Here is a 23,804-nt window from a genome sequence, read left to right on the forward strand (position 1 = left end):
GAGCCTTCATCTCTGGCCCTGTCTCTGTGCCTGCCAAGTTCCTAGGGCTCTGGAGTCAGCAACCAGCCCCTGAGGGTCTTTTGTTCCAGATCAGGGTGTTTGCTGTGAGGTGAGGTCCCCAAGCAAGCACTATCACACAGGTTGCCGGACACCCCAGCTCAGGCCGCTTATCTTCAGATCCCAGGAGCACTCTCTCTTGTCTTGTAGTAACCCACAGCAGGTGGAAAGCGCCCCCTGGTGGTAACTGGTAGTTCTCACCCCGCTCTCCCCAAACACCTGCTCTCCGTGCAGCCGGGATGGGTACTGACTGGGGAACTAGAGGGATCCTATACTGCTGGGTGAAGCTAATCCTAGTTCCTTACAGAAGGCAGCCCAAATAAGGAGAGCTGGGAAAGAATCTGCAAAGATGCAGTGGGTGGAAGGACTTGGAGGTAGGCTCCACTTCCTGTGTCTGCCTTCCTGAGTGTCTCACAAGCCCATCCCCTCTTTCTGTCCTGGTTGTCAAGTGCTTCCTTCCTGCCCCATGAGCTTGTCCCCAGAATCCTCTGCTCCTGTCCCAGTGGCCTTTCCTCATGCGGTCCCAGGCTCACTTCATTGCTGCCTTTCTACAGCTAGGGTTACCAAGCACTCAGGAAGAAACCCAGCAGTTTAGCTTGGGACAATGGCTTCAAAAATGGCACTGTGGATCTGGAGACTAAGTCAGAACTACAGACTCCTGCATGGAGTAGGGCAGCCTGGCACTTAGTACAGACAGGGGGTGTGGGTGGGAGATAAGGCTCGGGTAGACCAGTTGCCTAACAGCCAGCCTGGGCAACGTAGTATGGAATGGGGGAAGGGCCGGGGGAAGCAAAGCCCAGGTAGACCAGTTGTCTAACATGCACAAGGCCCTGTGTTCAATCCCCAGTATAGAGTTGAGTGGAAGGAGGGAGGAGAAGAAGCAAAGGGAAGGGAAGGGAAGGGAAGGGAAGGGAAGGGAAGGGAAGGGAAGGGAAGGGAAGGGAAGGGTACTGAGCAGAGGACCAGGAAGCTGGAGCGTCAGAACCAAGGGCAGGAAGATTCACTGTCATCCCAACACAACTGCAGTCAGCATGCACACAGTGAGAATAGAACACGGTGCGGCTCTGTGGGAGCAATCTGAGCTCCATGCCTGCCAGGAGCAACATTTTCACTCCGGGCAGGTCACACCGGGTAGGCAAAGAATATTGGATCCAACCTGAAAAACTCATCCTTTTGGTGGGTAGGAGGCATCTCCCAATAAAGGGGGAGCACTTTACTTCCTCTAGGGAAACATTTGGGCCCTCAGTCTGAGAGGTCCCAGGCAAGGAGGTGCTGGCCAATGATGACTTCCACCTCTGACCCACCCAGCCACTTTCTGGGGGGATGGGGGAGGGGACAGACTCCAGAACTTGCTTTCCTGGCAGGAGCAGGTCTCGACATGAGAACCTCAGCACAATCTCATACCCGGCAGAAGGAGGAGTTCCTCAAAGCCTCCTGTCCTTCCCACGCGCCCAGCCAGGCCTACCCAGGGTTCCTGGACCTTGCTTGGCTAGCTGGGAGGGGGGTTTCCCCTCCCGTCCTCCCATGCCCCAGATAGCATCATGATGACCCAGCAGTGGAGGCTCAGTCACACCGCTGAGGAGAGGCAGATCTCTGGGATTACACTCAGGCTCCCTGACAAGAGAAACTGTCACAGCAGCAAAACCTCCAGCCAGAGTCTCCGGGGGAGACTCCTCCCCCTGCCTCCACCCACCACCCCTAGAACACAGCTTAGGACTGTGTTATGCATCGTCTGGCGAAATGATGTCTCAGAACTATAAAGTGCTGATGGTGACAGGTTACGCTTGACTGGCCCTAGTCACTCCCTCCCACCCTTCCTGCTCAGAGTGCAAGGAAAGCCCAAATGAAAACAGTCCAGGAATGCCTAATGGAGCAAGGAGGATCCTGCAATGGGAATGTGGGGTACAGTAGAGAACCGGGGGCCTGCTTAAAAGTAGATGGAGGGCTGGGCCAGAGGGCTAGAAGTGAGAGCAAACATAAGGAAACTGAACTCACACTAACCAGGCCCCTGAAGGCCACTGGCAAACCATGCAGCAGGGTAGTATTTGCCTACTAACACTGTTTCGAGCAGCTAGGGTGTGGCGCTGTTAAAACAGGGTTTTTAATTGGTAGTGTTATCCTTTTTTGGGGGGGGGTTTTTGCAAACAGGCACTTCTATTACTGTACTTACGTACACCAGAACACACTGACCCAGCCCACACTGCTACCTACAGAGTGGTGAGAGTGGGATTAAACCCAGTGCGCGGGACTCCGTCTTCTGAGTCAAGCCTTCTGCCCTCCAGGCTGTCCTTCCTGCCACCCCCCACCCCCACCCCCATCCCCTCCCCCTTTCCACCCTCAGTGAGTTCCTCTTGTCCTCTTCCCACTCTCCTGCGACTCTTTGCCTGGCCTCAGAGCCACGCAGATCCATTTTCTCCAAGCAGGCGGATGCAAACTCCAACAACCAGCCGGAGGAAAATCCACATGTTTTGTCAGCTCTCAGATGTCTGTGCCTCCGGCATCTCTCGGTCTGCCTCTGTCCACTGTGGTGCCCAGAGGCTCCTCTTCCTAAAGTATCTGCAAAGCCAAATGCCCAAATGCCACACCACCCACCCACCCCTTTCTCTGCTTTTAACCCTTGAAATGTATCGATTCATTCAACAAAGCCGAACAGCACGCCGTGATGGTGTTGCTTCCTAGAGCTAGCTTTCCAGCCAGGGCAAGCAAAAGCCAGTAGGCAATCCACGCAAGACAGTGAGTGCCTCAAATGACAGGAGACGAGGAAGCAGAGAGCCCCAACAGCAAGCGAGAAGGTAGCAAATGAACAAACACCTGAAAGGTTTGGGGGAGCTGTTAGAGGTGAAATGGCCCCAGTGATACAAACAGCCAGCGATTGATGTCTGCAGCGGGGGGGGGGGGGGGGGGGGGCCCTCCTGAGCAGTGGACAAGCAGCAGAGAGAGCAATGGGGCAGCAGAGGCAAGTGCAGCCACTGCAGAAGCACCGCTTCTGGCAAAGATACAACCTGGTGTAACAGGTCTTCAAAGGAGCCCTTGACTGTGCTGTTGGGAGTGACATCCCAGGGGCACGAGTCAGCAGACCCAGTGAGGAGCAAGCAATGGACCTCAGTGTAACCGAGAACCCGAGGTCCAGATTCTGTGAAGATGGGCATGTGGTGGACGAGTGAAACGCTGAGCAAAGGCAGGGACCGGGGAGAGAATTATTCCAAGGCTTACTGCGTGAGCTATTGCAGAGACAGTGAGATTGGTGGGTGAAAAGTATGAAGCAGGAAGAATTAGGTAGCATTTGGGAATCTATTGTTTGAGATGCCTATTTGATATCTGAATAGGAGATATTGATTAAAACATGTGCCTAGGGATCTGGAGAGGCGGCTCGGAGGTCACGAGTATGCACTGCTCTTCCAGAGGACCCCGGTTCTATTCCTAGTGCCTACACTGAGCTCAGAACCCTCCATAACTCCAACTCCAAGGGGCCCAGCATTATCTCCTGGCCTTTGTGGGCACCTGAAGTCCTATGCACATACCTTTAGACAGAGACACATACATGGGTACATAACTAAAAATAAAATAAATCTCCAACAGGACACAGACTGCAGAGGCAATCCCGGCTGCGACTCCGCAATGGGGCTCAGTGATGGACAGGGATTTAGAGTCCTGAGTCCTGAGTCTGTATGATGTCACCAAGGCATGAACTCAGGCAAAGATGAGAAACAGTCAGAGGGCTGCCCCAGGGGACGCTGGGTCTGTAGAGCCAGGAGACGGAGCCTGCTAGGAAGACTCTGGGGACTGGGAGACTGCAGCACCTGGAGACGGAAAGAAGGCTGCTCCTGAAAGGTAAAGTTGTGTGCATTGTGTCAAGCATTGCTGGTAGGCCAAGAGAGGTGGGGCTCAGGGGACCACGGAGGATAGCAACAGAAGCCACCAGCGGTCTTCACTAGACCTACTTTCCTGTTGTTTGCTTTTCTTCTCCCTCTTTAGACAAACGGGTGACAGAAAGAAATAATTACGCATCTGAGTAGGCTTCTAATTAAAAAAAGCATGGCTATATCTTTATCTGTGTGTGTGTGTGTGTGTGTGTGTGTGTGTGTGTGTGTGTGTGTGTATCTCAGTGTGTCTGTGTATAATAAATATGTCACAAGCATCCAGGCCAAGACATATTTTCCCAGGCACAGAACAAGGACAGATTATGCTGCAGACTAGAGCGTGAAGGTGAGAGAAGCTTGGTGTCCCGCACACCTGCAGTGTTGCCAACAGTGGTGGCCTCCGCCGGCTGAGGACTTCCATTTTGTACCCATGTGCTTACTGCTTTGTTTGTGTGACCCACAAGATTCATGAACAGTTCAAGGAACCCGTGAGGGTTAGGGCCGTAACTCAGCTTCGGGGTACAGCTGGGGCTTGAGCGTAGGGGGCTGCAAGTCATGTGAGTAACTTGGCACACACTATCTGGGACTGAGCAGACACTAAAGAACAAAAGTCAGAAATGTGTCCACCGCAGCCCGATGAGCTTTGCTGTATACTCAGCCCTTGCATAAACAGCCGAACCCTGAAGGGGGCGCTAGCATGGGGGCGCTAGCACGGGGTCAGTGGCATGCCGCTAAGGGCTCCGAGCATTGAGATGATTCAAGATGTCTTCTCTCCACACGGCTTCTCGGAGCTGTGCACACACCCCTCCTGTGCAACCCCCTCCTGCCTTGGGAGAGTTAGCTCGAGATACCCACGTTCCTCTGGCTGAGACTGTTAGCATTTTACCTCTCTGGTGGTTAGCCGCACTTAGAGTGGGGGAACAGCCTTTGGATTTATGAGCAAAGCAAACTAATGTCCCCATAATGGCAATTGTGGTGGACTTATAGGGAAAAAATAAGACCATAACATTTATGTGCTTATATGTTTTTAATGTTTATAGGTTGCCTGCTCCAGCCCGCATCCTGATGAGAATAGGTGTGTCTGAGTTAGTTCATTGTGAAGGATGTTACGGGTATGAACAGTTTCTGCTAACTACCCAAGCTCATAAATGCCTTCAAATGGCTTTTTCCATTTTTATGAGGCCAGTCCTCATGTCCACACACAACATAAAAGGGGTGACAGGGATCCACTAGTCTCACAAGGACTCCTAGCTCCAGCTCACCCCACTCCACGTTGCTCCTCAGCTGTCACCCACAAAGCCACCATGTCTTGCCGCTCCTACAGAGTCAGCTCTGGCCATCGGGTTGGCAGCTTCAGCTCTTGCTCGGCGATGGGCCCTCAGCGTCTGAACCGCTTCAGGGCGAGCTCTGTCCCTTGCAGGAGTGGGTCTGGTTTCTGGGGCTTGGGTGGCTTTGGTAGTCGGAGCGTCATCAACATCGGATCCTCCTCACCCAGGATGGCAGCCGGGTGTTCTCGCCCCGTCCGCTGCGGAGTTGGCTTTGGAGCTGGCAACGGGATGGCCTTTGGTTGTGGTGATGGGAGTGGAGCTGGTTTGGGCTTCAGGGCCAGCGGTGGTGTCAGCGTGGGGTTTGGAGCCGGAAGTGGCCTTGGCTATGGTTTCAGCGGCCCTGGCTTTGGCTACAGACTTGGAGGAATTGGAGGCCCGTCAGCCCCCTGTATCACAGCTGTGACTGTTAACCAGAGCCTGCTGACACCCCTCAACCTGGAGATCGACCCCAATGCCCAGAGGGTGAAGAAAGATGAGAAGGAGCAGATCAAGACCCTCAACAACAAGTTTGCCTCCTTCATCGACAAGGTACCTTGCTGGCTGACCCTCTGAGGCAGGCACTGAGAGCTTAGGGGTTTTGGGGGGCTGCTCCTCCACTTCAGAAGAGCTGGTTTGGTCTGAGCCATTGCTTTTGACCCCCCAAGTACTTAAGGCATCTGCCAAGGGCGTTGAGGAGTGGATGGCTCCTGGATTGTTCCGCACCAAGAATAGAAAAACAAGAAGAACAGCTGCGTGGTGAGACAGACTGAGATGCTGGCCACAGTTTCTGGAGAAAAGAAAGGCCGTCCAGCCAAACCTAAGGGTGTCTGGGCAAACCAAACCCTCTTTCTTGGTTTCTTAGAAATGCCTCCCACGCAGTTGGGGGCTTCTGCCAAGCATTTGATTTGTTCATGATTAACATGTTTCATCCTCTAAGATCACCATATTCTTGGAGAGGGGGGGGTGTCTTCATCTTTTCTGAGACTGACAGCCTCATCCATTCAGCCACAGGAGAGTGAAAGACAGAATGGGTGATTTTCACGAAAAAAAAAAAAGCCATGTAGCATAGTTTAAAGATCTAGTTAGACCGAGAGAAACACAGGCGATCGCCAATGGCTGACATATAGAAAAAAACTGGATGTGAATTTTCCAAAAGCAGATCCCGGGTAGACCATATCTGTGGGGAAATGAGGCTTAGCCTCTGACTGGAGATGGGATAGAACCTCCATGAGGTCATGTTTCCTTGGAGCTAAGGAGCTCTGCTGATAGACCATCAGGATGTGGTCATGGGGTACAGTCCCAGGCAGCCACCTCTGACTACCACAAGGACCCCCAGTGTGGTGTTGTTGCTCTGTGTACTGTGCTGGGGATGGCTGGTATCTACTCTCGGATGCAGGCAAGTCCAGCAACAGCCCCATCTTTAGAACTTTCTCGGGACTAGCTGACACCTTGTTTAGGTGTGGAGGGGGAAATTATACTGAAATGTCTTCACTACAAAATGTCTCCATTTCTATCTGGGTGTGAGGAGAGGGCTGCAGGCCCACCCTCCTAGCTTCTGGAGAGTTAGTACAGAGTGAAAGCCCACCGAGGGAAGAACACCAATAACACAAGGCAGAGAGTCTTCACTGCCATCTGAAGAACTGGCCTGCACGGGTAGACCGTCAAGCACTTTAACGTGTTGCCTTTGCTTCTTGAATGCAGGTGAGGTTCCTGGAGCAACAGAATAAACTCCTGGAGACCAAGTGGAGCTTCCTCCAAGACCAGAAATGTGTGCGGAACAACCTAGACCCTCTCTTCGACAACTATATCAACAACCTGCGCAGGCAGCTGGATGTACTAGTCAGTGACCAGGCTCGGCTGCAGGCCGAGAGGAACCAGATGCAGGACATCCTCGAGGGCTTCAAGAAGAAGTGAGTGTGCCTGGGCTGCCCACACCTGGCCTGCCCACACCTGGCATGCCCACACCTGGCAAGCCCACACCTGGCATGCCCACACCTGGCATGCCCAGACCTGGGCTGCCCACACCTGGCATGCCCACACCTGGCATGCCCACAACCTGGCATGCCTACACCTGGGCACCATATGGACAGTTTCCTGAAGCAGCCCAATGTGGATTGGAGCAGCCCCATGAACAAGGACTGGAGAGTTGTTGGCTACAAAACCCAGCTCCAGGATGCATGGGAGACATGGATGTATGAAGTAGGAGAAGGAGGCCTTCTGTGGGTGCTGAGGAAAAAGAAATCTGGAACTGGGGGACTTGTCCTCAATGCTGCCGGAGGGAATGAATGGGTCGGAGCACCCAGTCAGTTACGCCCCACCTCCTCTGTGTTCAGTTGCAGTGGCCCCGAGCTGTTTCTCATAGAGAACGGTAGCAATGGCCCAGATTTTCAGACCCTAATTCCAAGCTGAGAAAAACAAAGACTTGGAGGGCCACTAGCTTAGAAATGGTTTTAAAGATGGGACGGAGATATGCTGAGCTGTGGGAAGCAGTGGAGGAAGGTGTTCCTCCACAAGCCCGGGCCCTGTTGCGGGACTGGTGAGGGCTTGGGGTAATGTAAGTGAGGGCTTACCTGCTTCATCTCCGTGCTCCCAGGTATGAAGAGGAGGTGGGATGCCGAGCCAGCGCGGAGAACGAGTTCGTAGCCCTGAAGAAGGTAAGGAGCCCATGAGAAGTTCTATATGGGGGCGCACGTTCTCCAGACACCCCCAAAAAGCCCCGGGCGGCCATGCAGTGGCTGAAACTGCACACACCAGGTTCCCTCCAAAGTTCTGACAGGACCACAGAGCATTTGAGTTCAGGTGGTGTGAGTTTGAAAAAGACGAGCTCGAAGGCTTCTTGAATCAGCAAGACATTCTTTACTTTTATCTATAAAAAACAAAAAAAGATATCATTTATTTGCTGAGCACAGGAAGGGCATGTGTCTATCATGGCCCCTGCGCAGGGACCGTGAGTCCGTTCTCTCCTTCCACCCTGTAGGACCATGAACTTAGGTCCTCAGGTTTGATGGCGAGTAGCTTTACCTCCTGAGCCAGCTCGGTGCCCCTTTCCTTTGCTAAGGTCCAGAAGTCCCCGTGCAAACGTTGTCATAGGGGAAGAGGCATGCTAGGAACTGCTGGGCCCTCCTGCCCGCCTCCAGACCCCTCCCAGTCAGGAAGGCGAACAGCTCAGGCAGTGAGCGCATCCTTTTCTTTTTTGTGTGTGTGCAGGATGTAGACACAGCTTTCCTGAATAAATCTGACCTGGAAGCCAATATGGATGCCCTGGTCCAGGAAGTTGAATTCCTGAAGGCTCTGTATCTGGAGGTGAGACTCTCCTTCCATGGCTGTTCAAGGATGTGGCTGCTCAGCCTGCACGCCCCGGGCACTGAGTCAGGCCTTCAGGTTTCCAGATGCTGGTTTCGTACATCCAGTCCCACCCCCACCCCGACCTTTGTGCTCTCTGCCACTGTCTGGAGGTGAGGAAGGCCAGGGAGGTAGGTGTCTCCACAGCCGTGTTAGGCCTGACAGCGGGCACCCGTTGTCTGTGACCCAGACCTTCACTGGCCAAGCTAAAGACTGGCTTTTGTACTGCCTGGTGAAACAATTTGAAAGAAGAAAAAGAAATGGCTTTGTTTTACTAGCCAAACCAATGCCATGTTCTTCCAAGCAACCTGTCTAGTCTGAAGCTGAGCCCGTCAGAACTGTAGGGTATGGTCTCACCGGGGTGGAGACCCCGGCTCTCTGACAGTTCTGGATCTAGGAATCTACAGGTTCTGCTGTGTTTTTAAACACCGTTACCTCTCAATGGGCCGTGACCGGCCAGGCCGCTTTTTGAAATTCACAAACATGAATTTAGGCAGCTGTCACTCTGGGCCCTGAGGTGGCCCTGGTTTTGATGGTCACCTAAGCCAAGGCAAGTACTGGGGGTGTGTGCTAAGCGTGCTCTAGCTGTGTGGCAGGTGTGTGGCAAGTGTTCTCCAGGCAGACTCCATTGCCCCTCAAACATGCCTTTTTCTGAGCCACAGGCTGGGCGGGGACGAGGTCTTGCAGTGTCATAAAGCAAGAAGCAATGATCCCTGTCCCTGATTAACAGGGAAGCCAGCTGCTGCTGAACCGCTGACCCCCCCCCCCCCACACACACACACTTGCTGCTTCCTCAATACAGGAAACCCAGTTGCTGCAGTCACACATCTCAGAGACATCTGTCATCGTGAAGATGGATAACAGCCGGGACCTGAACCTGGACGGGATCGTAGCTGAAGTGAAGGCCCAGTACGAGGAGGTGGCAAGGCGCAGCCGGGCAGATGTGGAGTCCTGGTACCAGACCAAGGTAGGCAGCGGGAGACCAGGGCAGGGGTGCAGGCGTCCTGGGGTGAAGGCTTCTGTCTGAGGTCTTCAACTCAGACTGTGAGTGGGCAAACTGATGCGTCTGTCCCGCCCGCCCCCCACCCCCCAGTATGAGGAGATGCGGGTGACAGCTGGCCAGCACTGTGACAATCTCCGAAGCACAAGGGACGAGATCAATGAGCTGACCCGGCTGATCCAGAGGCTGAAAGCAGAGATTGAGCATACCAAGGCTCAGGTGAGAAAGAAAAAAAGAAAACACTGCAGGTGGGGGCAGGGGAGAGGAGAGGCAGGGTCCCTGGCTCTGAGGAGCCCCGAGTCTGGTAAAAGTAAAGGACCCACAAAGACGTGGGCACAAACCCACGGGTTGTCCAGCAAAGCTTCCTGGAGGATAGAAACATGTACTGGAAGGAAGGCCCCGGGACCAGTCACTGAGTAGGGAAGGCAGAAGGACTGGAGGAGCCAGGCTCCCTCTTCTCTTTGGGCCTCGCTGCAGTGGGTTAAAGCAGCCACCGCCACCGTGGAGAACTCCGTGGAGAGCTCCAACCGAGGCCCGAGGCCCGATGGTTAGCACGCTATCTCCCACCATGAGTGAGCCTTGGGTCCCTAGCGAGGCCCCCCACGCGCAAACTCTCTCCCTTGCAGCGCGCCAAGCTGGAGGCTGCCGTGGCTGAGGCCGAGCAGCAAGGTGAGGCCGCCCTCAACGATGCCAAGTGCAAGCTGGCAGACCTGGAGGGCGCCCTGCAGCAGGCCAAGCAGGACATGGCGCGCCAGCTGCGCGAGTACCAGGAGCTCATGAACGCCAAGCTGGGGCTGGACATCGAGATTGCCACCTACAGGCGGCTGCTGGAGGGCGAGGAGAGCAGGTGAGAGCAGGAAGGAGTGAGGTCAGACCTCTAGAGAGATTGGCCGCATAAGGGGAGGGAGCCAGGTGAAGAAACACGCAGAATAAACAAGCACTCTTCAGAGGGAAAGGGAGTGTTTTCTGAAAACAGCTGGCCGCCCCTGGCAGGGTGTTAGACAGTGCTGTGTGCTGTCCAAAGTCTTAGGCATTTTGCTTGGCTGATTAATTTGTTAAAATCATAATAGGTCATCGCTTGTGTGAATTCATGTTTCTCTCTCTCTCTCTCTCTCTCTCTCTCTCTCTCTCTCTCTCTCTCTCTCTCTCTCTCTCTAGGATCTGTGAAGGTGTTGGGCCAGTCAACATATGTAAGTTTCCAGCCTTCCTTCAGTTTGTTTCTTCTCTCCCCATCAAATTTCCTTTTGGCACTTGTAGGAGTCGAGAAGCTCCCAAAATAGCTGCTCTGGCTGAGAAAGTCAGGAGAGCAGGGCTGTCAGGGGTCCCTGGACTGGGGGGGGGGGGGGGGGGGCGTGTCCTCAGCAGAGGCTCTCAGAACAAAGAGTAGACAATGGTTTACATGGCTTCAAGGTGAGAAAGGGTTCCTAAAAACAGACTTTCGGCTTTCGGCGGCCTTGTAGGCCGCCATCACAGAGACTTAGAAAAGAACAGGAAGGCTGTGCCCAAGCGGTGGCTCACATCTGGGTTGCAGGATGCTAAGTGGACATCATCCCCCCCCTCCCCCTCCCCCTCCCCCAACCCTCCTGCTGCTCCTAACTAGAGTATAGGCCACCCCCAAAGCAGGTGTGTGTCACCACTGCGCTGCTGCTGTGGAACAAGGAGAGCCTGCACTCTGTAGAGCCCCAGTCTTCTTAAGAGGAGGCATACTAGCTAGTGTCACTCTAATCCTGGAAGGACAGCGTGGGGGTGGGGCGCAGGCAGTAACACACCAGCTCTGGTCTCAGAGAAGAGTCATGATTTGCTGGAAGGCCCCAGGGGCCTGGGGAGGTGGAGGGGAGCAGCAATGGCCTTCTGCGGAAGGTCAAGCCCAGAGGTCACAGGGGCCAGCAAGGACTCTGGTACAAAAACAGAATGTAAAGCACTCAGGGGAAGCCAAGCTGGATTCTGGGCCTGAGGTATAGGCTGTGTCCAGTGAGGCCCACTGGGGCTACAGAGCGAAGCCCTGCACAGTGGCGCGGAGAAGGCTGGCCAGGGATTGGTGCTGGCAGCATTGCTTGTCTGGTATATACTTGGGAACAAGCCAGAGGCACAGTATAGTGACAGAGAAAACAGCCCCCATGTTCCTAAGAAGGCCACTGCTCCAGCTGTCTGGGTGACACATCTCACTTGGCCTCTCTCATAGTCCACCATGACGTGTGATGTGGACAAATAGTAGTTTGTAGGCATAGGCGCACAGTTATGGCAGCTAACCTGTGGGCATGGGCAAATCCCCAGCGGCACAGGCAGCACCCCCTCCCCAACTGCCACCGGGGTGTCCACTTTTCACGTAGCCTCAGTCTTCGAACCACTCAGCTAGTGAGCCCTGGGGTCGACATTGCATCCCTCTCCTCTCCACAGCTGTGAGCAGCTCTCGGGGAGGTGTACTGTGCGGCCCCGAGTCCTTGGTCTCGGGATCCGGCCTTTCCCGCAGTGGAGGTGTCGCCTTCTCCAGCAGCAGTGGCGTCTGCGCTGCTGGAGGGGTTCTGGCTTCTTCGAGCCTGAGGGCTGGTGGGGACCTGCTGAGCTCTGGGCCCAGAGGAGGCTCGGTGCTGGTGGGCGATGCCTGCGCCCCCAGCATCCCCTGCCCACTGCCCACCGAGGGCGGCTTCAGCAGCTGCAGCGGTGGTCGGGGAAACCGAAGCTCCAGCGTCCGCTTCTCGTCCACCGCAACCTCCCGGAGGACCAGGTACTGAGCACCTAGCCCCGGGTGGCCACTGCCTGGAGAGGAACCCGCTGTACACCCCCTGCTTCTGTCCCCTGAGGTGCATGGACCCGGTCCTGAGGGGTCTCCGGCCACTCCCTGCTGATATACAAGCCCAGCCCGTGTGCTCCTGAAGGATTATTTTTCATTGTGTAGACACACCATCTACAGCCCCAGGGGCACCAGCTTCTCCCCAGTTTCCCTCAGGCTCCAGCCACAGTAAATGTATTTCCAGCACTGCTACAGAGGGTGCTATGCTGGGGAGAAAGGGACTGTTTAGGTCAAGCATGAGCGGAGACCCCTGGGGCCTAAAGGCGTCCTCAGCCTGCAGCTTCTCCCCTTCCATGGCTCCAGAGGACACACAGTCCTCGGGGACCCTGGGCACCACTAAGTTCCCATGACGGTTCCCCTCCCAGTGACTCATCCTGGCCATTTCTCTCATGGTTGTTGGTTTATCTGCTGTACGTGAGTAGGTGGGGTGCACACGGAGGGGTGCTCTTTTTATCTCCGTGTGCCTTGTCCCTGTGGTGATATGAGGCCCAGCTCAGTGTCCTGCTGCTGTGGGGGGCTTGCGTCTGCAAACTCTGGGAGTCTGTGGGTGGGTGGGTGCCTGTTTGTACTACTCTTTGTATTTCTGGGTTTTCAATAAACTTGCCAAGCTAACTTCACGAGGACTCTGCCTGTCCATCTAGATCACGCTGAGGAGGTGGCCAACCAGAACCCACCAGTTCGCGTGTGGCCAGGGCAGGGGTGGTGTCCTGGGCCCATGGGGAGAACGCATACAAGCTCTTCAAGGGAGGGGCACAGGGTTCTGTAAGGCAGAGGTGGCACAGAGTCAAAGTTCTAAACTCAAGTGCCAGTCCCCACACTCTTCTCTGTGTCAGAGCACCATCCTCCCGACCACACTGAGCCCGCCCCGATTTCCCCAGCTCCCACGCCACCACCAAACCCATGAGGTCATCGTAACCGTGTCCTCGTCTCTCCGTCACCGCTCTTAGCTCTGTCCAACTTACCCAGCATGAGGCTACTAGAGAAGTCTTTCTCACATGGAGAAAGCTGCTCATGGCTCCCCTGCTTAAAGCCTTCCGTGGCTTCCCATCGCCTTCCAGAAGTAGCCCAAGCTCCTATGGCATCCTGGTCCTGCGGAATCTGTCCCCACACCCCCACTCCCAGCCACTCTCTCAGTGCACCCCACTTCCAACCTGCCATTCTTCATTCATTCAATCAATAAACATCTGTCCAATGCCTGTTATGTGCCAGGCACGATGCCAGGCAAATAACTGGCAATACAATCCAGTCTTTGCCCTCAGGAGCCTCCAGTTTAGTCTTTGGAGGGGGGTGGATGCATAGCGGGGGTTTGGGAGGCCGAAATCTAAGAGCAAGATGTGTAAAGATCTCAGGTAATGATAACTTCCCAAAGATGTGGTACCCAGCAAAGACAGATGCAAAGGATGGAGAACGAGCCATGTATGTGGGACAGAGAGTCCCAAGAGAGGCCACAGTTTGTGTACAAGTGCAAAAGCCTAGCAGTTATAGAGAGCAAAGCAGGTAGGAGGAGGACCTGCCCGGAGCTGGGTAGGACATTATTAGAGATCACGACACAGCAGGAGGTGGAGGCAGGAGTCACACAGCGTGGGACCCAGCCAGCAGCCAGGCACAGCTGTCAGCGCCCAGATCTCAGCCACAGCCAGCAGAGTCATTCTTCTGAGGCAGGAGCATGCCCTGCTTCTTCACACACCACACCTTCCCAGACCCTAGCCAGCAACCTGCACGTCTGCACGTCCGCCTACCAACCCCCTGCCCTCTGTACTGGGGCTCCGGAATGTCCACTTCATCTCAATGCGCAAAGTCACCCGCACGCTTTGAGCCTCGAAAGCTGCCCCACGGAGGCCGTGGTGCCTCTCTCAGCCAGACCAACGGCCACCCCACATCAGTGGCCAGGTTCGTTGCCCTGACTCCAAACTGATCTCTAACCGCCTGCTCCTCAGAAACACGTCAGGACCCTATTTGTTTGTGCTAGCTGTCACAACATCAGGCTTTGCCAACAGGCATCTCAGTAACCATTAAGGGGCCGCAAGAATGTGGTAGTCGGTGGCCAGGAACACTGTTCAGCTGGCTGTGCCCAAATCTTTCCAGTCATCTTTAGCCTCCCTCTTTCTCTCCCACACTCAAACCCACTCCATCAGGAAAAGTCTTGTTATCTTAGGCGTCAGGTGAAGCCCACACTCTGGCTGTTTCCCACCACCTCCATGGCCAGCACTGATACCCAAACTGCGAACTCTCTCCTGGGCGCCTGCAGCCAACCCCTAACTGGTACTTACTTCCTCTACCTTCCTTGAGCCTGTGCTCAGACAGCAGCCTGAAGAATCCTACGGAAATTTCAACAAACCAGGGCTGAGGAGGTAACTCAGTGGCAGAGTCTGTTCCTTGCACAACAGAAGCCCTGCATCCAATCCCTAGGTGTAAAGATTTTTTAAAAATCCAATGAAATAAAATTTAACAGTCTAGATAGATTCAAAGACAGCTATTTGAATAGCCTGAAAGGTAAACAAAGCCAGGCAGATCATGGGGAGTGGGGGGCCAGGAGTGGGATGGGGTGGGTGCCAGGGGGCAGGGTGGGTGGAGGCTTTGAGGGATGAGCAAGTGTTTGTTCGTTGCTCCCGGGGCCTTGAGCTGAAGGTGGGCCCCAGCTGTGGAGTGGGCAAGCACCAGCTTGGACACCTGAGCTACCGGGTTCGCTCAAACACAAAAGGAAAAGGAACTCTTGTGGGTTGGAAATTACAGAAGCGAAGCCATGCTCTGTTCTCTCTCGTGGCTTTGCCATGGGGCTGGATCCTACAGGCCTTGGCAAGACTCTGTAGCAGGGTTGTAGTTTAAAAAAAAACAAACAAACCTGAGAGGTTTGGTGGCTCTGGCATGAGGAACCAGGGAAAGAGGTTCCTGAGAAGGGTGGGTGGGGTCAAGCTGGAAAACTGAAGAAGGGAATGCCTCTGTGTGTGAGTCCACCCACAACCTGGGCTCGCCCAAAACTTTACTGGCCTGGAAGTCCAAAGCAACGTCCCAAAGGCTTTGAGACTGAAGTTAGACTTACCGCTCTGCCCACCAACATTTCTAGCAAAGCTCCAAGGGACACTACAGAACAGCCACAAAGCATCCAGCACAGGCTCGGGAGACCGAGCGGCTTTGGCACCACCACCCCTCCAGGAGAGCGGGCACACGCAGCCTAAAACTGACTGGGCCGATTCCCCACCCAAGCCAAACCAAATCACACCAAACCAAACTTAAACATTCCCAAAGGATGCTGAATCAACACAGTGCCAACTGTGTGTGTGTGTGTGTGTGTGTGTGTGTGTGTGTGTGTGTGTCATTTGATGCTCAAAGAGTCAAGAAAACATGAGCAATTCTCATGGGGAAAGACAGTCAGCAGACACTCAGCACCCGTGATGCAGCCACAGAAACTATGAGGTTACAACCGTGCTCTGTGAGGTAAAGAGACACACACACCTGAGAGGAGTAAAAGGGTAGGTTGGGCCTTGTAGTTCGGGCTGTAATCTCAGCACTCAGAAAGCTGAGGCAGGAAAATTAAAAATCCAATACAAGGCCTCCCTGAGTTACAGAATGAGATCAGGGACAGCCTGATCGGGGACAGCCTGATCGGGGACAGCCTGATCGGGGACAGCCTGAGCAAGCTAGCGAGGCCCTGCCTCAAAATAGAAAGTGTTAAGAGTGCTGGGGCCAAGGTTAGAGTGTTTGCCCAGTATGTTCAAGTATTTGCCTAGGCTTGATCCTCAATAAAGAAAGAAAGAAAGAAAGAGAGGAGAGAGAGAGAGAGAGAGAGAGAGAGAGAGAGAGAGGTTCTCAGCACCAAAGAACAAACAATAAGAGACAAAACCAAGTAGACATTTTAGAACTGAAAAGTAGAATATTTGGAAAGTGAAAGCAGTGGTGAACTTAAAAGCAAAAAGAGTGGACAAAGGAAAGAGCCAATGTCTTGGAGACACAACAATAGTCATTATCCACTAGAGAGAGCATAGAGAAAAGGAACAAAAAGTATTAAGCTGAAGAAAGTACCACATAAGTCGGGGGGCGGTAGCGCGCACCTGTAATCCTAGCACTCGGGAGGCAGAGGCAGGCGGATCTCTGTGAGTTCAAGGCCAGCCTGGTCTACAAAGTGAGTCCAGGACAGCCAGGACTACACAGAGAAAGAAACCTTGTCTCAGGGAAGAAGAAGAAGATGAGGGGGAAGGGGGAGGGGGAGGGGGAGGATCAGTGCCATGTAGCATACGAGGACAACGGTTCAATCACCATAGATTTCTCCTGAGGAGCACAGAAGACAGTGGAGCACCAGTTTGCAAGTGCCAAGGACCAAGTAGGAAAAGAACTTCAAGTGCCTATTTGTTTGGTTGTGGTTTTGTGTGTGTGGTACCAGATCTGGAATCCACCCTGAGCCTTGGGTGAGCAGGGCAAGCCCTCTACCACTAAGCTGCATCCCAGCCCTGCAAATATGGGACTCCTTGGCCAGCGAGCACATCCTACTGAAGCAGAGGCGGGAAGAAAGAAAGACAGGCATGCTGCATGAGAGAGGGTCCCTACGGACTCTCCCTCGGCTCTGGCACAGAGGCCTGAGCTCTTCAAAGTGAAGGGAAGTGACACAGGAGGGAACCATGCAATGAGGGAGCGAGGGAAGGGCGACAGAAGTATCCAACCAAGCATAAGAAACTGTCTTGCTTTCTTTATAGTCTTCAAAGTGGGCACAACTGCTGAAAACCAAAATGGCAGCCTCCTAAGATGAGGTGGACCCGGAAGTGTGGTGCATAACAACTATAAGCTAAAGGAGACCGGAACAGGAGTGATGAAACCCCTGCTGTAGCCAGGAGCGCCGGTGCACGCCTGCAGTCCTATGTTTAGGAGGCTGAGGAAGTAAGTCTGAGGCTAGCCCGAGCTGTATAAATACATCCAGGACAATCTAGCCGTGTGTGTGTGTGTGTGTGTGTGTGTGTGTGTGTGTGTGTGTGTGTATGCGCGTCCTTGTGCATGTATACATACATACATACATACATACATACATACATACATACATACACACACATGTTCTACTTCTAGGTAGAATGCCAAATACATTGTCATATAAATTGCAGCTCTAGATAAGTTTAAATACATTTTTGAATTTTTACTCATTACAATGGTGTCATACAGTGGGGTGCGCCTGTGGCAGTCAGAGGACAGCCTGTGAGGTCTGCTCTCTCTTTATGTGAATCCTTACATGGATTCAGGTTCTGGGAATCAGACTCGGGTCACCAGACCTGAACATCAAGCCACTGAGCCGTCTCACCACCTACAGAGGACCAGATAATAAAGCCGTAGACTTAAACAGACCCACATTAATAACTGGCTGTGATGCGCATGGTCCAAGCACGGTGCCGGGGTCATGAACTCCCTCCCCTCTTCTGCTTCTGGCTGGCAGAGAGGCAAACCCAAGGTCCAAGAGGTTAAACTCCCACGCGGGGACATGCGCTCGCCTGTCCCTGAACACTACGGAGCTGCTTGTCTCGTGGGTAAAATGGAGACGTATTTCCAACCTCAAAGAGTTGGCGGAGATTACACTCATGTCACGGTGCGCCTCAAGTGCTTAGCCAGCCTGCATATAGTAGGAGCAGACAAGAAGCCCATGATGGATACATCTGTATTTTTTATTATTACTATCATCATCATCATCATCATCATCATCATCATCTTCAAGGGACAGCAGCCCCACTACTGCAATCTCATCCAAGGTGGATGCCAGGTGGGTGTAGGTATCTGAGGGCGGCCTCCAGCTCCCAAAGGGTTGGCATCATGGGCAACTCCTTGGCCTTCCCTGCGCTTCCCTGAGCTTTAGGCAGACCAACTGAGGGCATTTGCTGCCATCTGCTGGCCAGCAGCTCCTGAGCTAGAATCGAAGGCAGCTGGCTGGAAACTCGAGCATCTTTCTAAAGCCATTTCCCCCCAACACCAAGTTTGTATTTAGGCCCCAGATGCTACATTAATCAATTAAAAAAACTTAGCATAAGAATCGTATCTCACCAACGCAACATGGCTGTATTTATAAACTCCTGTGTCCTTGCTGGTCTTTGCTCCCAGAAGGTGCTCACACCACCCTGGGGCAGGAAAGCCACAGGAGTGAGGTTTCCAAGTCCTGCAGTTTTCAAACTTGGAGTAACCTTCCCTGGTGGGGGTCGGTCTGCAGACACACGGAGGCAGCATTTTCTGCCCATCTTCAAATATTTGAGACAGCTATTCAGCTACTCATTTGCACACCGTGGGCCAACAGATAAACACCTCCTAAAGTCTCAGAGCAGTGGCAAGTGTTAGGGACCCACAAATGACAGGCAAAATTCCTGTTCCCATTGGCTTCCTTTGGAATGAAGGGAGAAACGGCCGGTGGCAGATATGTAGAATTCATGCACTGTACAGTTCATTAGAACAGTTTTAAGTGCTAAAAGGTTTGTTTTTGTTTTGTTTTGTTTTGTTTTGTTTTAAGTAGACCAGGGTCTGGCAGATGGCATGTAAAAAACCAGGGTGTGGTCACAAACATCTCCAAGCCCAATGCAGTGGGGGCAGAGACAGGTAAACCTGTAGTGCTCATTGGCCAAAACAGACAGCTCCAGGTTCTGTGAAGAGATCCTGTCTCAGAAAACAAGACGGAGATCAGTTGAGGAAGAAAACTGAAGTTGGCCTCTGACTGCTGCAAGCTCACACATGGGTATATGATACTGCCACTACACAGACACAGACACATACACACACACACACACACACACACACACCACATGAGCATGCACAGACACACACATGTGTGTGCACAGACACACACACACACACACCACATGAGCATGCACAGACACACACATATGTGTGCACAGACACACACACACACCCCACATGAGCATGCACAGACACACACATGTGTGTGCACAGACACACACACGCACACACATACACATGCAATCACACATACACACACATGTGGATGTAAATACACACATGAGCATGCACAGGTGCACACACACATGCATGCACAGACACACACATACATACAGAACAGTAATCAGAGCCAGGTAAGCCAGATTAAGGCAGCCCTAGGGGAGGAGGGCAGTTTGCCATTTTTGAAAGAAGAATCAGAAAGATGACATTTGCACAAAAGCCCCATAAGAAGCAATGGTGCAGGTCGTGTGGGTAAAGGAGAACTGAACAGAAAGAACGGCCATGCAGAAACTGAGGTAGGCGCACACCTGCCGTGCTCAAGGGCCAGCGTGGGTGCAGAGACCAGAGAAAATAGACACACGTGAGGAGGCAAAGGAACACGCAGAGCAAGGCTTTGCCGCCTGGTCTTCAGACTCCAGATGAAACAAGGAGCCACTGGGGGCTCAGAGCAGACAAGCCGCACAGCCCAGCAGCAGGGAGACTGGTGACCCGGCCTGTCTGCTCTCCACCTAAGTACAAAGGCAAATGCGCAGCTCTTTTCCGATGCTTCGGTTCAGCCAAACACAGCAGAGAAAACCACGCCTGCGCTGAATACTGCAGGCTCACGCTCAAGGTGGGCCACGCTGTCTCCACACAAATCCTGCACCACTATGTGGGCGGGGTTTGGGTGTCTTTGGATTTTGTTATCCTGGGGGGGGGGGTGTCCCGAAACCAGTCTCCTGTAGATACCCAGGGATTTATTCCACGGCTTTGTACAGCCATCTCCCTCCTGAGACTTAGAAGATGATGCTACTGCTAAAAAGCAAAGTAAAACTTTCAGAACCACTAATGTGGCCCAGTTCTGAGACTAGAGGTTCTGCTATACTGCTATGCCTGCAGGACCAAGAAGGCCACTGTTGGGAGGAGCTGGAGACGAGGGCACTGTGGGGGAGCATGTAAAGACAGCTGGGGAGAGAACGGAGCCTCTTGGAGTTCCTGAAGGGAGGTGTGGGGACAGGGCAGGGGCAGCTTAGCCAGCAGATGGTGCCCCGGGCAGATGGGGGGAGCGGGGTTGGGGGCAGGGAGAGTCGTTCCTCCGGCTGCTCCTCATTTCTCCACACTGGGTCCCTGAGATGTGCCAAGGTCTGTCAATACTGAAGGAAAGAGTCAGAGAGGCCAAGCTCAAAGAGCTGCCGCAGCCGCCATGGACATTTGGCACGGATTTGGGGTCATAAAGCATGGCCAGGAAAGGTTTGTTAGGCCATTCCTGAGATGAGCCAGATGTCCCCAGGGCCCCTACAGTCATACTTGGGATGGACCTTATCTGTGGAGAACCTTCCAGAGCTGATCTAGGAGAAGGCTGCCACACAGATACACACATAGAGCCGGTAGGGTCAGCAGGTACCTCCGGGGCCAGGCAGGGCAGGACCAGTGAAGTGTCGGTGCTCTCCTGCCTTCTGATAAACCCAAGAAGGCTCGAGGCAAGCAGAGGACGAGGGCAAAGGAAAAGGGGGCAGTGAGGCCCAGTGTGGGAAGATAAGACTGAGCAGGCAGCCTCAGTGCCGAGAAGGACGACAGGGCCCAGCAGGGTAAGGAGGTATAAGTGTCTGGGCCTCCAAATAGCACAGGTGTGAACACCGTGGACGGCAGGTGACTCAGAGAGGGCCTCAGAAGCTGGGGGCTCCGGCGTGTGCAGGCCTTTTCATTCAGTCAGCTTTTGAAGGCTTCCTAGAAAAGGCCGCTTGGAAGCGTTTCAAATTATTAAGAGATAGTCATGGACTCTTGGGTGGAAGTTCTAACGCTGGGTGGGGCCTCAAAAGACGTGAGACAAGGAGAGAACAGGACCAAAAGGCGATGATGGATGGATGACGGCACCAGGTACAACAGGCTATGGGAGGACATGATCTGAGTGACCCGGGGACACCCCCACAGAGGCATTTTATGAGACAGAGAGGAAGAGAAACCACAGCTTTCCTCCCTGAGTAGTCCACAGCAGCGTCCTAGTAGAGGAGGCAGCTGCTCCGGAACATTCCAGGCAAAGGTGTAACTGCATAGGAGGCGTAGACGTCCAGGGAAGCGTGTGGTACCTTGACTGATGGGAGGACAGCGGGGAGACCTGTCCCCACCTGTCCTCGAAGCTGACCCAGGACAGCTCCTGGTCAGGGACCTGGGTGTTCCCAGCAGGGAGGCCGGGCAGTGGGTAGAGATGGGTGCTGGGCTGTGGGGTTCCCTCTTTCTCCCACACGGCAGACGTCTGGCTTCCTCCAACACAGCTGTCCTAGACTGAGCTGGCTCGTCAGTTTTTCTTTGCTCTGTGCTACCTGGGGTCCAACCTGAGGACTCAGCCTCTCTGTCCCCTCGGTCTTCTACCCAGCCAACCCAACCAGAGCTTTGTGAGCGCAGCTTCCCTGAGCAGCCAGCCAGTGCTACAGTGGCAGGGGTGGACTTCCTCTGTCCCTCAAGGCACTGGATCTTGCACACCTGCACAGCCTGTACCTTTCTTGCTTCCCTGTCTGGCCTGAAACAGTACATATAACCAGGCCTTCCCTAGCCTTAGCACCCAGGCCAGTTCTGAGTGATGGTAGGGAACAAATTCGGCTGTGTTGATGAAGAGAAAGCTGAGGACTGAGTGTGTGTCCCTTGGGGCAAAGCCTGCCTGCATCCCCGAGGACTGAAGAGAGGTGAATCTGGTATAAGTACCATCGTAGAAGAGGGCGGAGGCTTCCCAGAGTCAAAGTGAGCTGTCACACACACTTTCACGCCCCCTCTCTTCTCAGCTGCCTTTGCCTTCAATGCAAGCCCCGGGTCTACACGAAAGCTAGCCACTGAATCTACTGTCCAAGCCCTGGACCCAAGCCGGGAGTCATCCCTCATGCTCCCCCAAAACAGCCTCTCCCTCCACCCCCATGCTCCACCCAAGTTTTTATAAGAGTGAAATCAGGCCGAGGAAACATTAAACACAGCCTTGAAAGGGTAAAGAAGCTGTGAGTGTGCAAACGAGGCGAAAGCAGAGGGTGGGGCCAGGGCAGGCCCACACAGCTGGGGGCGGGGTGGGGATGTCCAGACCTTGATGATACGCCAAACCCAGTCTCATGTGTTTGCTTCTTGCCTCCACCAACAAGGAGGGCTAGAGCAGAATCAGCCGCTGGAAGGGAGGAGGGGCGCTTTAGAGAGCTGGAGAGCTTCCAATGGTGTTCCAAGCCGATCTATGTCTTACATACCCTACACCTTTGACCGCACTACCCCAGCCACTAAGCCCCTGTTGATTTCTGTTGAGGGGCCACTGCTGGAATGTCCTTTAAGGTCAACTGGTAAGCACTTGGGCTCCCCCATCCAGATTCACAAAATCTCTCTACCTCCCCTGATGACTCAGAGTGGGGTGAAGGACAGGTGCCCATCCATCCAACGCCAGGGAAGACCTGAGGCTGCCAGGCCGTGGAGGTGAGGGCCGGCCGACCCACGGCAGAGGGCAAACTATGTTTAAGAGGGATTATTTGGTTCTGAAAAAAGAAAAAAAAAAAGAATCAGTGTCTAGGCAAGCTCACCAGCTCGTCTTCCCCAAGGATCTAATCCCTCGGGTGTCCGCAGAGCGTCCCTGGGGGCAGAGACCACATCCCTGGTGTTTGTGCTCCATAAACATTAGAGGAATGGCATCATTATCCTAATAGGTGGCCCAGGGACACACAGGGAGCAGGGGTGTTAGGAGGCCGTGGCTCCCAGAGGCCCCCAGGAGACAGAAATCCAGGGTCTTCTGACAGGAGTGAGCCTTCTCTCTGCTGTCATCTCTGTACATTCAAAGCAGGCTCAAAAGAGACCGTGAGCGGTGACAATGAGGGGACGGTCTGTGAGTAGGTTCCCTGTGCCAGCCAGAGGTCTCGGAAGAGACAGACACTCACAAGATGTGTTTCTTTCTAAGGAGCAAGCAGAAGGGCCCCAGAGCAGGCTGATATGTGAGCACAGGTTACCTCAAGGTTGAGTACATCTTCCTGTTTTGGCCACATGCAAGAAAGTGGCTGAAGAGTGAAGGAGAGTTTCTCTATTACCCACAAGCGGTCATTATGTGGCCACTGAAACCTCAGTGGTTTGCGCTTTTGCTGGGTGAGAAAGACGGGTTCTAGACCACAGCTCTTTCCAGAAGATTCCAAGGGACTGTTGTCTCCAGCCTCTTTCCTTAAGAATCAAGGTTAAAGCGACCACCTCCCTACCCCCCACCCCCACCCCCACCCCGGTCCTGAATCACCTTCAGGCAAGCTGACAGGGAATGTGAGGCTACCCCAGTGGCTGACGTGAGGATCTGTCTGTGTGAGGTCGACTGACAGAGCGGGACATCCTGGGTCTCAGCCGACCTGGGACTCTACTCCTCTGGAATCTACAGCCCCCACTGGTGTCCTAAACCCGGCCGCCCCCAGATCGTTATGGAGTTCAAATCTGTCTCCAAGTGTGGGTTGAGGCCATCTCAGAGAGACCGTGTGAAAATTAATTACCTAACGTGTGTAAAGAGCTTTGAAGATGAAAAGTGCTGCGCGGTGTCCCTAATAACATCTTCAATCCTTTCC

The 23,804-nt window shown here is 53.6% G+C and overlaps 1 protein-coding gene across 1 annotated transcript; it reads left to right on the forward strand.

The window, feature by feature from the left end:
* Window positions 1-5,143: 5,143 nt before the first annotated feature.
* Window positions 5,144-12,974, forward strand: KRT84 (keratin 84). Its single transcript, XM_084749605.1, has 9 exons — window positions 5,144-5,773; window positions 6,926-7,134; window positions 7,818-7,878; window positions 8,432-8,527; window positions 9,369-9,533; window positions 9,660-9,785; window positions 10,193-10,413; window positions 10,725-10,756; window positions 11,964-12,974. The coding sequence occupies exons 1-9, from the start codon at window positions 5,222-5,224 to the stop codon at window positions 12,296-12,298; spliced, it is 1,797 nt and encodes a 598-aa protein (XP_084605731.1). The 5' UTR covers window positions 5,144-5,221; the 3' UTR covers window positions 12,299-12,974.
* Window positions 12,975-23,804: the final 10,830 nt, after the last annotated feature.

Source organism: Acomys minous (assembly GCF_964271855.1).
Source record: "Acomys minous genome assembly, chromosome: 12".
In the NCBI taxonomy this organism is placed as follows: domain Eukaryota; kingdom Metazoa; phylum Chordata; class Mammalia; order Rodentia; family Muridae; genus Acomys; species Acomys minous.